Raw genomic sequence first — 13,919 nt, 5'->3', positions numbered from 1 at the left:
ATTTTCTCCATGTTATAAGGGAATCTTATTTCATAGATCCTAGTAATCAGCAGCTACCTTTTGAGGGTAGAACTGATGATGCTGTTAGGCTCTTAGAACTTTCTCTGAAGTACCGGTAGAAGAAGGAGAAGATCTGGACCAAGAGGAGGGTAATATAGACCCTCTTAACCTTGAAGAGGAAAGAGAAGAAGTAGAAGAAGAAGAAGAACAAGATGACGAAGAAGGGCAAGATGACGACGAAGAAGAAGAAGATCAACAGCAACAAGAACAGCAAAATAGGGCCCTTCTTAATCTGCAAAGACAAAGGGTCCTACAGCATATAGAGCGTCGGGATGAAAGGAGACGGCAGCAAGAGCAGCAACAACAACAAGAACGTGAGCAACAACAACAAGAACGTGAGCAACAACAACAACGACATAGACAGCAACAACGCCAGTCACAACAGCAATCTGAGCAGCAAGAGCAAAGACAACAGCAGCAACACTTACAGATGCAGCAGCTTTTACAGCAACAGCAACAGCAAATAACACAGCCGCAATCTGAATTGGATCAAAAAGACCAATAGATCCAACAACAGCAACAGCTCTTACAGCAGCAATGGCAGTTGATTTCTCAGCTAAATCAGCTGTATATACAACAACATCAGCAACAAGCACAGCAAGTACAACAAGTACAACAAACAGCTAATAATAATATTATTACTATTATTAGTGATGAGGATGAAAATAGTAGTAATGAGGAAGTTAATATAGAAGATTAGCCTTATTTTCCTTCCCTTCTTCACTCTTTTTCTCTACTTTTATTCCTTCCTCCTTTTCATTCTCTCTCTACTTATGTTACCTTGCAAACCCTTTTCTATCTTATTTATTCTATATTTTACTCTTATATAAATATCACTCTATTATTTCTATATTATATATATTTATAGTAACATAAAAATAAGTAACAAATTTTTTTACAAATCTGGCCTCCTTTCTAGCTGAGATTATTGCTTATATGTGACTCTATATGTAATTTTTTTTTCCTACACTCTAGAAACATTTGGGTAAGCCAGAAATGAGGTTTATACTTACTGGTCGCTGAGGGATTGTAACTCTTGATCTTCTGGGTCTAAAGCTGATGCCTTAACCACTTTCGCACCTACCTTTCTATATATGGTAGTCGAGGAAAAACAGTCACTTTTTGAGAAAAATCAGTCCCACGTCGAGGAGAAGCAGTCACACCGGGTAAATACTTACGGTCACCCAGCTCGTCTAGCTTTTCATCCTTTTGGATACATTTTTTGATTTTTTGATTCGGTATTAATAGACATTCGCGTGCCCACACGGTGTTTGTTAAATAATACACATGCGAGTGATCTGGATAAGGAATAAATAAATCCAAAATTGATGGTGGAATGTCGTTGGAAAAGATACATAACAACACTGGGGACTGACTACATTGTTGGTAAAGCTGAACACAATATTCAATAATGTTTGCCATGATTTGTTGATCAGCATGCATATAAATTTGCAAAATAATTGGAGGGAGTGGAAACGACATGTTGGAATGGGATTCGTACGTCACAACAAGTCCATCATCGTTGATCCGAGCAGAAGCGAAAGTGTACGAATCTTCATGGACGTTTAAAAAAGATCTTGCTACAATATCGATTATTTCTTGACGCTCTGACAAGATGCTGTATATCCTGCTTTTGTTCATGAGGTCGCCAAAAAAAAAAGAGTAAGAGGAACAGCAGTCTTTTTTTTAATCCGATCTTATTTGCGGCCAGTTAGATCATTTGTTTATCCAGCCAATGGTAAACAATGTGGGCTACAATCAGCACTAGGAAATGCCCTGTTACACTCCCAACTTTTTTTCCTTTTTTTTTTTGTTACATGGGCTGACGACTACGAGATATTGTAATTCTTTGTTTTATCGAACGAACATTCATTGAAAAGTGAGAGATAAAAAAAGGAAGAGTATCAGAGTGAGGGTAAAGTATTTTGTCAAGGAAACAAAAAAAAGTTTGGAATTCAGTTGTTCGTATATTGTTCGAATCGAACGCGCAGGGATTCCGCATTCTTATAGTGAATCATATTAGGTTTCTCAAGCAGCATTGCATGGCAGGCTTTCCAATTCATCCTTTTTCGAGTTTTTTTGAATTGTTCGGTAAATTCCATAGTGCGCTGATACTTTTGTTCTTCAAATGACCGAATGGATGATTCTGGGTTGGTGTCACTTTTTGCAGCAGCTGTATCCTGATCATCATCCTCTTGAAACTGTCGTTTTACTGATCGCATTTTTTCAATCCCTTGTTGCGCATGCTGATCGATCGTAGATGAGTAGGCTAGCCGCCCGCTGGTATTCAATATTTCTTGATAAACTTTGATGTTGGCATCGCAAATTGATTTGACTGCATCCAACAATTGAGTTTCTCGATCCAATGATTTCACCAAGATTTGTTGCAAGATTTCGAACAATCTGACCATCGTGGAATCTTTCCAACCTTGACTTTCCAATAGGCACGTTTCTTGGTCAACCAAAAGCAATGATAATGCGGTGAAAGGGTGCAAAGCTGCGCCAATCCATTTCTTAGCAGAGGAATCATTGATAATGTGACATTTTCTTGCCCACAGGTCACAATGCACATCCATAGCATAGGGTAAGGTACTGGAACTAAGGCGCTTATTCATTACCAATTGAATTCATGGATAAACTATTGGTAACAAATTTTTTGTTGGTAACAAAAATTTAAATTGTTCACAAATTGAATTTTGAGATATATATAAAATTGAGCTATTAAGAATTAATTGTTGATTATTTATATTCAGATATATATAAAGTTATTAATAATAATCATCCATTTTATATAGTTGAACCAGAAACATATGGATTAGTTAATTATTATGAATATGACTTTGCTGATGATTTAAGAATTGATAAAATTATTTTCATTAATAAGTTATATCAGTATAATCATATTAAAAAAAGTGATAAAGATTAAAAATATTATTGAGTTTATGAATAAAATGCTAAAATTACTTTCTGATAAGAAAGCCTTTTTTAAAGATAATAAATTATATGTTGTAAATAAGAATGAATATGAATTTCGGTTTGATTTAGTTAAGATTTTTAGGATATAGCTACTATAAAAGATTTATATTTAAATTTCAAACTCAATTACTTTTTTGATATAAATTGAATTTTATTTTTATATGAGAATAAAATCATCAAAAGATTTAACAATAGTTGCACTTAATGATTATCTTCCAATTAACCATATCCAACTTCGTAATAATTTATGTAAAGAAATAAATATCTTCATAGAATATGAATTTGATCATTTCTTAGAAAATGAAAAAAAATTAATCAAAAAAATTCAATAAAAAATAGATAAAAAAATAAAAGAAACATTTGAATCAGATCATTTCCTTTATCTTAGTATAAACAATGATTTCTGTATACATAAGTTTAAAAAAGGAAAGAATGAAGGTAAATTTTGCTCACGTAAAATTAAAACTAATATACCAGAAGGTAAGAAAGATTTTTTATGCTCTAAACATAGTAAACTACATATTCGAAAAAAACGTTTAGTAGTTAATAATAATAGTAAAGATATAGAAATAAAAAAGATACCTATAAAAAATGAAAAGAAAATAAAAAAAAAAGAAAACCTATAACATTAAATATAGGTAATCCTTTTTTCTATGCTTTAATAGTATTCTTCCATAAAATTTTTATATAATTCTAATAAATACTGTGCTCTTTTACAATATGCCTAGACTATGTTCTTCAATATATGCTTTTATTAAATCTTTTTGATTAAACATATCAATATATGATACAGTTGAATGCTGTTTTACTTTTACATTCCTTCTTCTTTTTCTAGTACGTTCATTAAAATTAGGTACATCATTTTCACTTTCATTATTTTCTGAATTATTAGATTCATTATTATTTACAACCATTATATTATCTGATATAGCCATGTTTAATAAATTATTTTGTAACTGTATAATCTATTTGCTCCATTCACTGGGTGGGTAGGGGAATATCACTAGGTGAAAAACAGGGTGATATCCAGGTGATATTAGGGTGATAGGTATATTTCACCAGGTTTTTTAACATGGTGATATTTTTGTAGAAACCTGGTGAAATGTAACATATCACCATGTTTTGAGCATGGTGATATTTTGCTGCATGCACGCGGAAATAGGGGTTGCTCCGTAAAAAGGGGTGTTGCTCAATTTCTTTACAGAGGTCTGCATGTGCATGATTTAGCGTATAGGGAGGTGTAGATAGGATTAAAATGATAGCAGTATGATCTGTCCAATGGGTTATGGATATTGTAAAATTATTTACGTTGTAGTTGAATGAAACGATTTTATTTTATTATAGTCATTGGCTAGAATTTTACAAGCATCAAAAGAAAACAGGAGCAAGTATTGATAGAAGGAAACTAGTACTAATGTAGTCGATTTATACTATAATGGACGGTGGTGAGCGGAATATAGCAGAATGGTAGAAAGCAAAAGCGAAATGTCCAGATGGTAAAGTGCGGAATGGAGCAGTGTCGTCAATTGGAAGACCACATAAAGAGATTGTGCAGTTATTAGTTTGGAGAACAGAGGTAGTAAGGAAAAGGGAAGAAAAGCCGTTTGATACTTACTATAGGTATTACTACTTGAGACACATTGAGATTTACTAGCAACCAGTCGAGTGGATGATATATCTTATAGCATGATAGAGTGTTAGTAGTCAATTCTTGTACGTATTTGTGGAGACCATATAAAAAAGAAACGGAGAGAAACCTTACATCATAACCACCCGATCCTGATAGCGAAAATGAAAGCTATAACCTAAAGAACATAATCAACAAGAGCTATAAGTATATAGCAAGAGCTTACACATATCAACAATCATATAGCACACAACGTATAGTACATGATGATATAACATACCTGGTGAATGGGTACTTGGCAATTGGAAAAGGGCAGGAGAAGTATGAAAAGTGGAAAAAGTGAAAGAAAGAGATAAAAAATGGATGTATGGAAAACACGAAAAAAGAGAAAGAAAGCCGTACATGCAGACTAGCTTCTTTTCCATCCTCACTATGCATAGGAAGGAGACCATCGATCGATCTATCCTAAGATAAAGTGTTCCCCTTAAAAACCCCTCAATACAATCTGCCTTCTTTTTGCTTTACCTTCCCTCACGTTTAACTACTAAAAAAAGTGAATAGGTAGCAGTTAGTGTACATCCATTGAGTGTTGTATATTAAGACTCTGTGTAGATGCCTACTATAGGAGAACGTAATGCCGCCAGAGAGCAACGGAACGCCGAGCGTAGGGCGGCAGTTGAGCAAGAAAACGCCAGGAACGTCGTTTTGAGTATGGAGGATCGCCTCAGGGCATTGGAGGCGCGAAACTTGGCGCTGGAGAACCAATTTGAAGCGATGGGGAACGTCGTTGCCAGACAGAACCTGGCCATACAACAGCAGCCTGTGCCCTCTCCTGCTGAACATCCAGCTCGAGCCGAGGTTCCAATGCAACAACCTCCAGTGCATCGTTTGCGGCATGTTTCTGTAAGAAAACTAATGGATATATCTAGGTAAATAGCCGATTAATAGTATCATCGAATTATAGTGCGCAATCCGCCATTTCCATCGTTCTCTGGGAGACGGCGGCTTCCAGTTGGATGCCGATTATCGTTCAGCACGCAATCGCGCTGTTCGTACCCGCATCATGTCGTACATCGATGGTGGTGGACGGTACCAGTTATCACACGCTGAACTGTCTACAAAGATTTACGACTTTTTTGCTAATATGCGTCGTGAGGGTCGTCGGTCGGCTGTGCGTGCAGCACAAAGAAAAGTGTCGGCTCGCCGAAATAGTCGTCGCCACAGTGTAAGAAAAAGAAACAACCATCCATTCTTTTTAGTATAATCAGTTCTGACACAGAAAGTAGAAGCACAAGCGCCGACTTCAAGTTTACCGACAGCATCAGGCACAGCTGGATGCAACATATCCGGGAGGGGAGGCATTGCTCCAGTTGGAGTACATGTCTGAAGAAGAGACGGACGTCGAAGGTGATGGTGACAAGCGTTTGGTTGTACTCAAGCCCTTGTGGAGGAGTGAGAGGGTAATTGTTGTGTGCTTGTTTGGTAAATGCGTCGAAGTTGTGTTTGACAAATCGTTTGTAGGCAAATGAGTTCTTATGCACACTCGACGGACTGAGACCAGACGCAGACGTCAATAGATTGATGCGGGTGGATGGTGTTGGTGGTGCAGCTTTGTCTGACGATGCAAGAGCGCAATTGGAGGGTTGGGCAGTTGATTTTTAAGAATAAAAAATAAAAAAAAATGGTTGCACGGCTTCGTGTCGTGTGGGTAAGGGGTGGGCAAAAGAAAAGTTACTATTGCATATGCAGCTGTTGTTTTCGGAGTGGGGGGAGTCTATAAAAAATATCACTCGTGGTAAATGTATCTTTTTTCTTTTTTGGCCACTGCTCTTAGACACGTCACTTCTTTGTCATCTCTTATTGCAGCACAGACAACAGAGTCACTCAGTGTGCTCGTTAAAGCTTTACAAACAGCAACAGTGGAAAAGCTTTTCGTCTAATCTGGTAACCATAACATCTTGCTGTACGATTAGTTTCGATTCAAGTTCGATAAAAAGTCTTAACAACCGTTCTCATAAGCTACATAATACGAATTGGTACCTGGTGTGTATACAGCTGCTGGTAGCTTTGCTCTTCTTTCGTTCGCACCGCATTGGATCTCGAATTTAACTTCATCTTTTTTTTGCAACTTAGTTACCGAATTTCCCTTTGCGATATACAACACTTTAACTCATCAATAATAGCGGAAACTTAGAAGGGACGAATAAGAAAAGTCAACGCTTTGATTATGCTAGCATCTTTTTCGCCAAGGGAAGGACTACTGTTCTAGCATTTGCACTAGTTTGTGCACCCAGTTTCACAACAGCAACTTGTCCATATAAACGATGGACCGGTACAATACAATCCATCGCTTCGCCTCGAAAACGACTACACCAAGTTTCAACGTAGGGATCCACGAATCGTCGGCCGTCATTGTCTCTGTGGATGCTGTACCATCGAACATACGCAAAAACATGCTCTCTCTGCTGCCCACGAATCAACTGCACATGCCGAAAGAAAAATTGGATCTCGCATGGCCAGGCCATTGCTTCTCCGCGATCGTCTACGTGGAACAGAACTTGAGCGTGGGCACCACGTCGCGATCTCGCTTCAGCACTGCGGTAAATCTGCCCCATCATCGTTATCGTCTTCATTTTCCAGTACTGGTTACTGATGAAAACTTGCCCATCACCAGCTTGGGTATAGTGAACGAGATGATCGTCATATACAGCACGGTAAAATGCCAACAAGAAACTGTACAGTTGCTCAGGCATAAACGCTATCCGTCCATAATGCAAAGGGTGTACATCTGGCGGCAGCGGCTCACTTCCTGTAACGTAGTGGTTGGTACCAACATCCGTCGACAACGCCAAAAACGCATGAACATCGAATTGACGCTGGACAACATCAGCTGCGCGTGGGATCGGCTGTACAAGGTCAAGGAACCGATTCAAAAAAGAGAAATGGTGTTGGTGGTGCTGGAAGTGGGCTTCAAACGAACGGACAAAATCGCGAGCACCAGTCTTCTGCAAGAACTTCTTCATAAACGTGATTTCAAACGAGTCTTTCTGATTGGTGTCGATCTCTTTCAGATAACCGTTGTACCGTTCAAACGAGAAGAGCCAGTACGCGTACAACGGCCCAAAATCCTCGATCGTCGCGTTCAAATTCATATGCAGGTGCATGTTCGGTGTGATTTCTTCTGGGCCATACAACCGTTCAACACCAGTGCAAAATTGCTGGAGCAGGTTGTTTGCTTCTGCAATTTCATCCACAGTAATCGATGGCTTGACCAGCAAGCGACACGCATCAACAAACATCAGCCAGTTTTCGAGATATCTTCTGGGAAGGTGGCCGTCGAGCACAAAAGGCGAGTATACAATGCACTATGATTTCCAATCGTCAGCGGTCATGAACGAGAAGCCACTTTCGAATTTTCGGTTCAAGGTAACATAGTCAGGAGGAAGAACAATGCCATTCGCCAGCACCTGCATCTGTTGGAGGTCGGTTCGGTCAATGAGGTCTCTGTCCATCCAGACCTTTGCCATGCGCTTTGCTGTGCCGAGAAACAAGTTATGCATCGGGTCGATGATGGTGCAACGGACAGGATCAAAGTAGCCAAGACGATGCAACTCTGACCATCTCGTCCCATTTGCGCGTTCCAGATCTCGTCGAGCACTCATCGTCTCTGCACCCCGCCACTGCTCAGCACATGCTCGATTGTCCTCGAACGTCCGCAAGTCCCAATTTTCGACATCAAACCCAGAGTAGTCAATGTTGGTTGTGCCAGGGAAAACATTGAATTGGCGAACGCATTTGTGGCAGGCACAAAGGCTCGCGTGCGACGTAAAACCGCTGGTTTTCCGTGCAGCAGGGATATCGCAAGCATTAATGAACAAGGCTAAACGGACACAAGTTCCTTGTGGATGCTCGCGCGTACTGATCGATTTTCCACCGTACCATTCCAACAATTCATCAACCAGGGGTCGAAGGTAATTGTTTATGTCGGTTGTGCTCGCTTCTCGTGGGCCAGGCATTACACCAACAAGAATGACATTCTCTGTCTTGTAGCGTTCAGATCGTGGAAGATTATTGATGGTCAAGTAAATGGCACCGCATGAATAAGTCGAGTTTAGAAATGGCCCAAACCAGTCAATGTTGAGTGTCAACAGCAGTGAACGGCGCTGCTCCACGAACGGGCTGCCGTCACGACCACGGAACTCTCGCCACATATCACCATCGTATATGTCAAAGAAGGTGTCGGCAACGCGTCTTCGATTTCGCCATTCCTCGCACTTTGCTTCAAACCCTGGCCGCCGAAAAAGTCTATCAACACTCGCAGACAAGGGCTGATATGCAAACTCCTTAATGGGAGTCCAAGGATTGCCTGCGGCTTTAAACAATTCATTGCCGCATAAGCTGTTGTATCGGATGTCGTCGTTCGTGCATGTTCTTGGGCATTGTGGATCAGTCGAACGATACAAGTTGTGACAGCGAGGACAACACACATATTTGCGCAAGTGGTCAGTCAATGCAGAGAAGCCAGTAATGCGACGAAGTGTAGAAAGCGAGGTAGGGATCGAGAAGTTTGGCTGCAGATCACTAAGAAGTAGGACACAAAAGTCAATGATGGTGGAGGAGAGATGCTCGGAGACAAAGTGTAGCTGGAATAGCACGAGGAAGAGAACGACGAGGGCAAAGGGGTGCGGGTAGGTGTGAACCTCGGTAACGGTAGGAGGAGGAGGATGAAGGTGAGTGTCTATTTTTCAAATAATGAGATATATAGTATGGTTAAAGTCTGTTATTTGCTTTAATAAATTTTTTTTTACAAACCAACCTGGTTCAATATTGGCAGTTCTGTCAAAGTTGCCTCCAGCATAACCAAACTCAATGTCTTCGGCATTTACAACAAGATCGTCAGCGGACAACTCGCCATTGTCAGCCTCATTGTCTTCAGCAGCAAAAACATTATCCTCGACGGAAAAAGGGACATGACGACTAGCTGCAGCGCCTACAAGCCCAACAATGATAAATAACTTATTCACATCTAGTATCATTGTAACAGCTCATCATACTAGGAGAGGAAGGATCAGCTACTACATCCGTATCCATATCCATATCGTCGCCCGAAAGCAACGGCGATGGTGAGGATGGATGTCCTTGTCCGAAGCTAGCCTCGATAGAAGCTACGATAGCATTCACTACATATGCAACGCATTATATTACTAACTAATCCTCGAAGAACGTGCCTGAAAGAAGTACCATTGTGTGAAAATTCATCTGTAGATTCATTAAGAATACGCTGCTGGTGATAGTTTCGGATTCTATAAGGCACCATTTGATAGCCGAAGCTTGTCGACGCACATGTAGGACAAAAGCACGGAAATAAACGCCCTTCGTCATTGTCCTCCATTGTAAAAAAAAAGTGTAGATGAACAAGATCAGGGATTCCAATAATTGTACTGAGTTTCTCTTATTTTTTTAATACTACATTGTAACCACATTATGCACTTCCCCTTTGATCCTATTTTCTTATCATGCGTTACCCTCCTCAGTGCAACGCAAAATATTTTATTACAGGGCAGGAACATGACCCTGTGAACGCTAAATTGTTGGTCGGGGGAAGGGTGCATGCTTGCATTTTATACAGTTCAACGTATTGTTGTTTTGCTACACTAATGGCTATTGCATAAGAAGAAAAGTCCAGTAGGGGGTATAATGAATGCATCAAAAAAGAATTCATCACAGATATTGTGCATGAGCCCCTTTTTCGCTTGTACATGAAGGAAAACAGCGTAAATGACTACTGAATTTGGTTGCTGCATTTGCTACAGGCTACATATTCTTTTTTCTGGCGCACAACCTGGTGATAGGTAGATATCACCCTGTTTTCAAACATGGTGATATTTACTTTTTCGCGCAGTGATTATTTATTTATATTATAAAATTCAATTTAGATATAAAAAATTAGTAGTTCTTTAATAAAACAAATATTAATTTATAACCAACAAGGTAATGCAGTACCCACTAAGGAGCTTAATTGGGATGCCACTTGTTGCATTGATACAAAAAACAACTAATACAGGTAATGTTTGGAACCTCTGATAAGCTAAGGTACAATACCTGATTGATCGATTGACAAAGGCAAAGTTCACTGAATGCTGTACTTCAACGATAATTGGGGCATGCCTAAGTGATTCATCCTTGGGAGCGTATAGTACATCAGATTGTGTGCCGTCCGCCCATTCAGAATCTCCAATTATATAGGCATCGCCATCAACACCTGCGACTGCCTTAGTTACAATGTCTTTGACTTCCGGATGTTTCAGAAGATTTTTAGTTGTCGTGTCCGTTCCTGGTCTTCGTTCAAAGGGAATTTGAAAAAGTTGGCGTTGTCATGGAAAAAATAATAAAGTGAAACGTAAACGTAAACGTAATATTTTTAAAGATTCAGCCAATGAGAGAAAAGAAAAAGAAAAGAAAAAGAAACGTAAATGGAAACGTACAACCAGATCGTAGCAGATTCCGTATATGATGCCATTTACAAGCTGGCTGAGCTAAACATAGATCCCACGCCCGAAGAGTTGAATGAGTCCTGTGTAAACGGAAACGTAAACGGGAACGTAAACGGGAACGTAAACGGAAACGTAAACGGAAACGTAAACGGAAACGTAAACGTAAATGTAAACGGAAACGTAAACGTAAACGTAAACGGATACGTAAACGGAAACGTAAACGTAAACGTAATATTTTTAAAGATTCAGCCAATGAGAGAAAAGAAAAAGAAAACGTAAACGGAAACGTAAACGGAAACGTAAACGGAAACGTAAACGGAAACGTAAACGGAAACGTAAACGGAAACGGAAACGGAAACGGAAACGTAAACGTAAACGTAAACGTAAACGTAAACGTAAACGTAAACGTAAACGTAAACGTAAACGTAAACGTAAACGTAAACGTAAACGTAAACGTAAACGTAAACGTAAACGTAAACGTAAACGTAAACGGAAACGTAAACGGAAACGTAAACGTAAACGGAAACGTAAACGGAAACGTAAACGTAAACGTAATATTTTTTAAAGATTCAGCCAATGAGAGAAAAGAAAAAGAAAACGTAAACGGAAACGTAAACGGAAACGTAAACGGAAACGTAAACGGAAATGTAAACGGAAACGTAAACGTAAACGTAATATTTTTAAAAATTCAGCCAATGAGAGAAAAGAAAAAGAAACGTAAACGGATCCATTTCAATAAGTCGGTTTTTTTTTAGAAACAGACACCCTGATTTCCGTAGAAAGAAAGCTTCTTCAGAGTGCTTGCCCATTACGACACTTGTCCAAGCATTTATAAGAATGTTTAACAGTCCCTTTAAAATCACTTAATTTCAAGCTACTAGAAGCTTCACTGATCCGGGTCATCAACGTTTCCTTCTCGAGAAACTTATTGCGCTTCACTTTGCTTTTGACCACTGACCAGAATTGCTCGATTGGATTGAGCTCAGGAGAATATGGAGGCAAATAAGCGCAGCGGTAACCGCGAGATTCTATGTATTTAGCGATATTATCTGATGTATGTGTGGTGTTCAACAATAGAAAGGGACTAGAAGTCTTCGAGATTGCTGTTTAATTCCAAAAGAATCAATGATCTATCCTTCACTTGTTTTCTACAGCTATTTATACACGACCAGGGTCTGTGACGATGAAAAGAAAAACCAGATAAATGATAGATCCGCTCAGCAACCTGACCAATACTTCTTGATGCTGGTTTCTAATCGAAACCGCTGTAAGTCAGCCACGACATAACCCCCCTCCAGGTTGTTGCAACCGGAAAGAAGAAGTGGTGATCTGAAAGTAGGTCGATTACGGGCGTCTTCGTTTGCGTCCTGCAACTCGTTCGGCAATAGAATTTCTGGTGGGATCATTACGTCTCCGCCAGTACTGCTGGATAAGGAACGGGGAGTCGAAGCTCTCTGGTGGTTCCCAAGTATCCTCAGATGAATCATAGCCCTTCCATCGAACCTTGTACTCGTATTCTCCTGGTTTGCCACGGTGGTTTATAATACAATCGATCACATAATGCTTATCATCTCTCAGGAGTGGATCCTCAGATACGCTCTTTAACGCACTTGGGGGAAGCTCGGCCTGATAATGTCACCGGTCTTATCCTTGAGGATGTATGCTCCTGTGTCTGTTTTGTAATGTACCACAAAAGGTCCTTCATATTTTGGATCCGTTTTACGTGTGCGTATTTTGTCTTCAATTGCAACCAGGGAACCGATGGGGAATTCGATGAGTCGATGTGCCTTGTTAAATTTATCTTGAGCAGCTTGTCGAACGTTGCGGATGCGTTGGCTGATGGCTGGCACAGCAATTTTTGCCATGGCATCAATTCTTTTCCTCAGGTCTGTGTCATCATATGGGGCAAGTGGCTCCTCAGGACTGGGTGTATCACTCCGATAGTCCTTGAACGCGTTCATCCTTCTTCCAAACATAAGTGAGAATGGAGCTGAATTGTGTATGGGCGCGATTCGTGCATTATAGGCCAACTGAACAAAAGGTACATGTCGATCCCAGTCTTTGACTTGGCCGTCAATCATCTTGTGTATGGCTCGTTTAGCTGTTTGTACCATCCGCTCTGCCGCACCGTTAGCACGTGCATGATATGGTGATATCAAACGTCTATCAATACCAGCTTGTTTGCATACCAAGTTCATCAATTCATTAACGAACTCGCGGCCATTGTCACTTTGTAATATTTGCATTGGTCCGAAGTCAGCTATTATTTTGATAAGTTGTGTAGCAACAGTCGGGGAAGTTTTGTCTGGTACAGCGCGTAATAAACAAAACTTGCTGAAAATGTCGATCATCACCATGAGGTATAAATTTCCATCATGTGAGAGGTCATAGGGTCCCGCAAAGTCAATTGCCCAATGATCACCAGGTAAATTGCTCTCGATGGATTGTAGTGGATGTAACCTTTTTGGACTACATTGTGCTGCATGCATTGCTTACATTGCTTGACTGTTTCAATAGCATCTTGTTTCAGGTTCTTCCAGTGGAGACCGTCAGCATGAACAGCTCGCACGATAGCATCTGCGCCAAAGTGACCAAATAAGTGTTTCTTCAACAGCAAATCCTTTCGCTCATTACCAGGCAAGCTTTTGTATTCTGGATCAAATAGCTCGTGGATGTGGTTGTGTAGATCACTAATAACTTGGTTACGTGATTCAGTATCAGGTGGTGACATAGCATCTTCAGGTACCGTTGTCTTTGCAGCA

At 40.0% G+C, this 13,919-nt stretch overlaps 3 protein-coding genes across 3 annotated transcripts; all 3 read right to left on the bottom strand.

Annotated features, from left to right (window-relative positions):
- Positions 1 to 1,140: 1,140 nt before the first annotated feature.
- BDB00DRAFT_769383 (uncharacterized protein) lies at positions 1,141 to 1,704 on the bottom strand (the record flags this gene model as incomplete). The annotated part of the gene is made up of 1 exon (XM_053119813.1): positions 1,141 to 1,704. A coding segment is annotated over one exon (564 nt), but the record flags the coding sequence as incomplete, so codon positions are not given.
- Positions 1,705 to 2,348: 644 nt separating this feature from the next.
- Positions 2,349 to 2,618, bottom strand: BDB00DRAFT_745778 (uncharacterized protein; the record flags this gene model as incomplete). The annotated part of the gene is made up of 1 exon (XM_053118535.1): positions 2,349 to 2,618. A coding segment is annotated over one exon (270 nt), but the record flags the coding sequence as incomplete, so codon positions are not given.
- A 7,949-nt stretch (positions 2,619 to 10,567) lies between these two features.
- BDB00DRAFT_839558 (uncharacterized protein) lies at positions 10,568 to 11,320 on the bottom strand. Its single transcript, XM_053124708.1, has 2 exons — positions 11,149 to 11,320; positions 10,568 to 11,002 (listed from the first exon to the last, which is right to left on the bottom strand). Exons 1-2 carry the CDS (start codon positions 11,181 to 11,183, stop codon positions 10,636 to 10,638), a joined length of 402 nt encoding a protein of 133 aa, XP_052976354.1. The 5' UTR covers positions 11,184 to 11,320; the 3' UTR covers positions 10,568 to 10,635.
- Between the last annotated feature and the right edge of the window lie 2,599 nt (positions 11,321 to 13,919).

Source organism: Zychaea mexicana (genome assembly GCF_025766255.1).
Source record: "Zychaea mexicana strain RSA 1403 chromosome Unknown BDB00scaffold_76, whole genome shotgun sequence".
Taxonomy (NCBI): Eukaryota; Fungi; Mucoromycota; class Mucoromycetes; order Mucorales; family Lichtheimiaceae; genus Zychaea; species Zychaea mexicana.
This window is presented reverse-complemented; position numbering and strand designations above follow the sequence as displayed.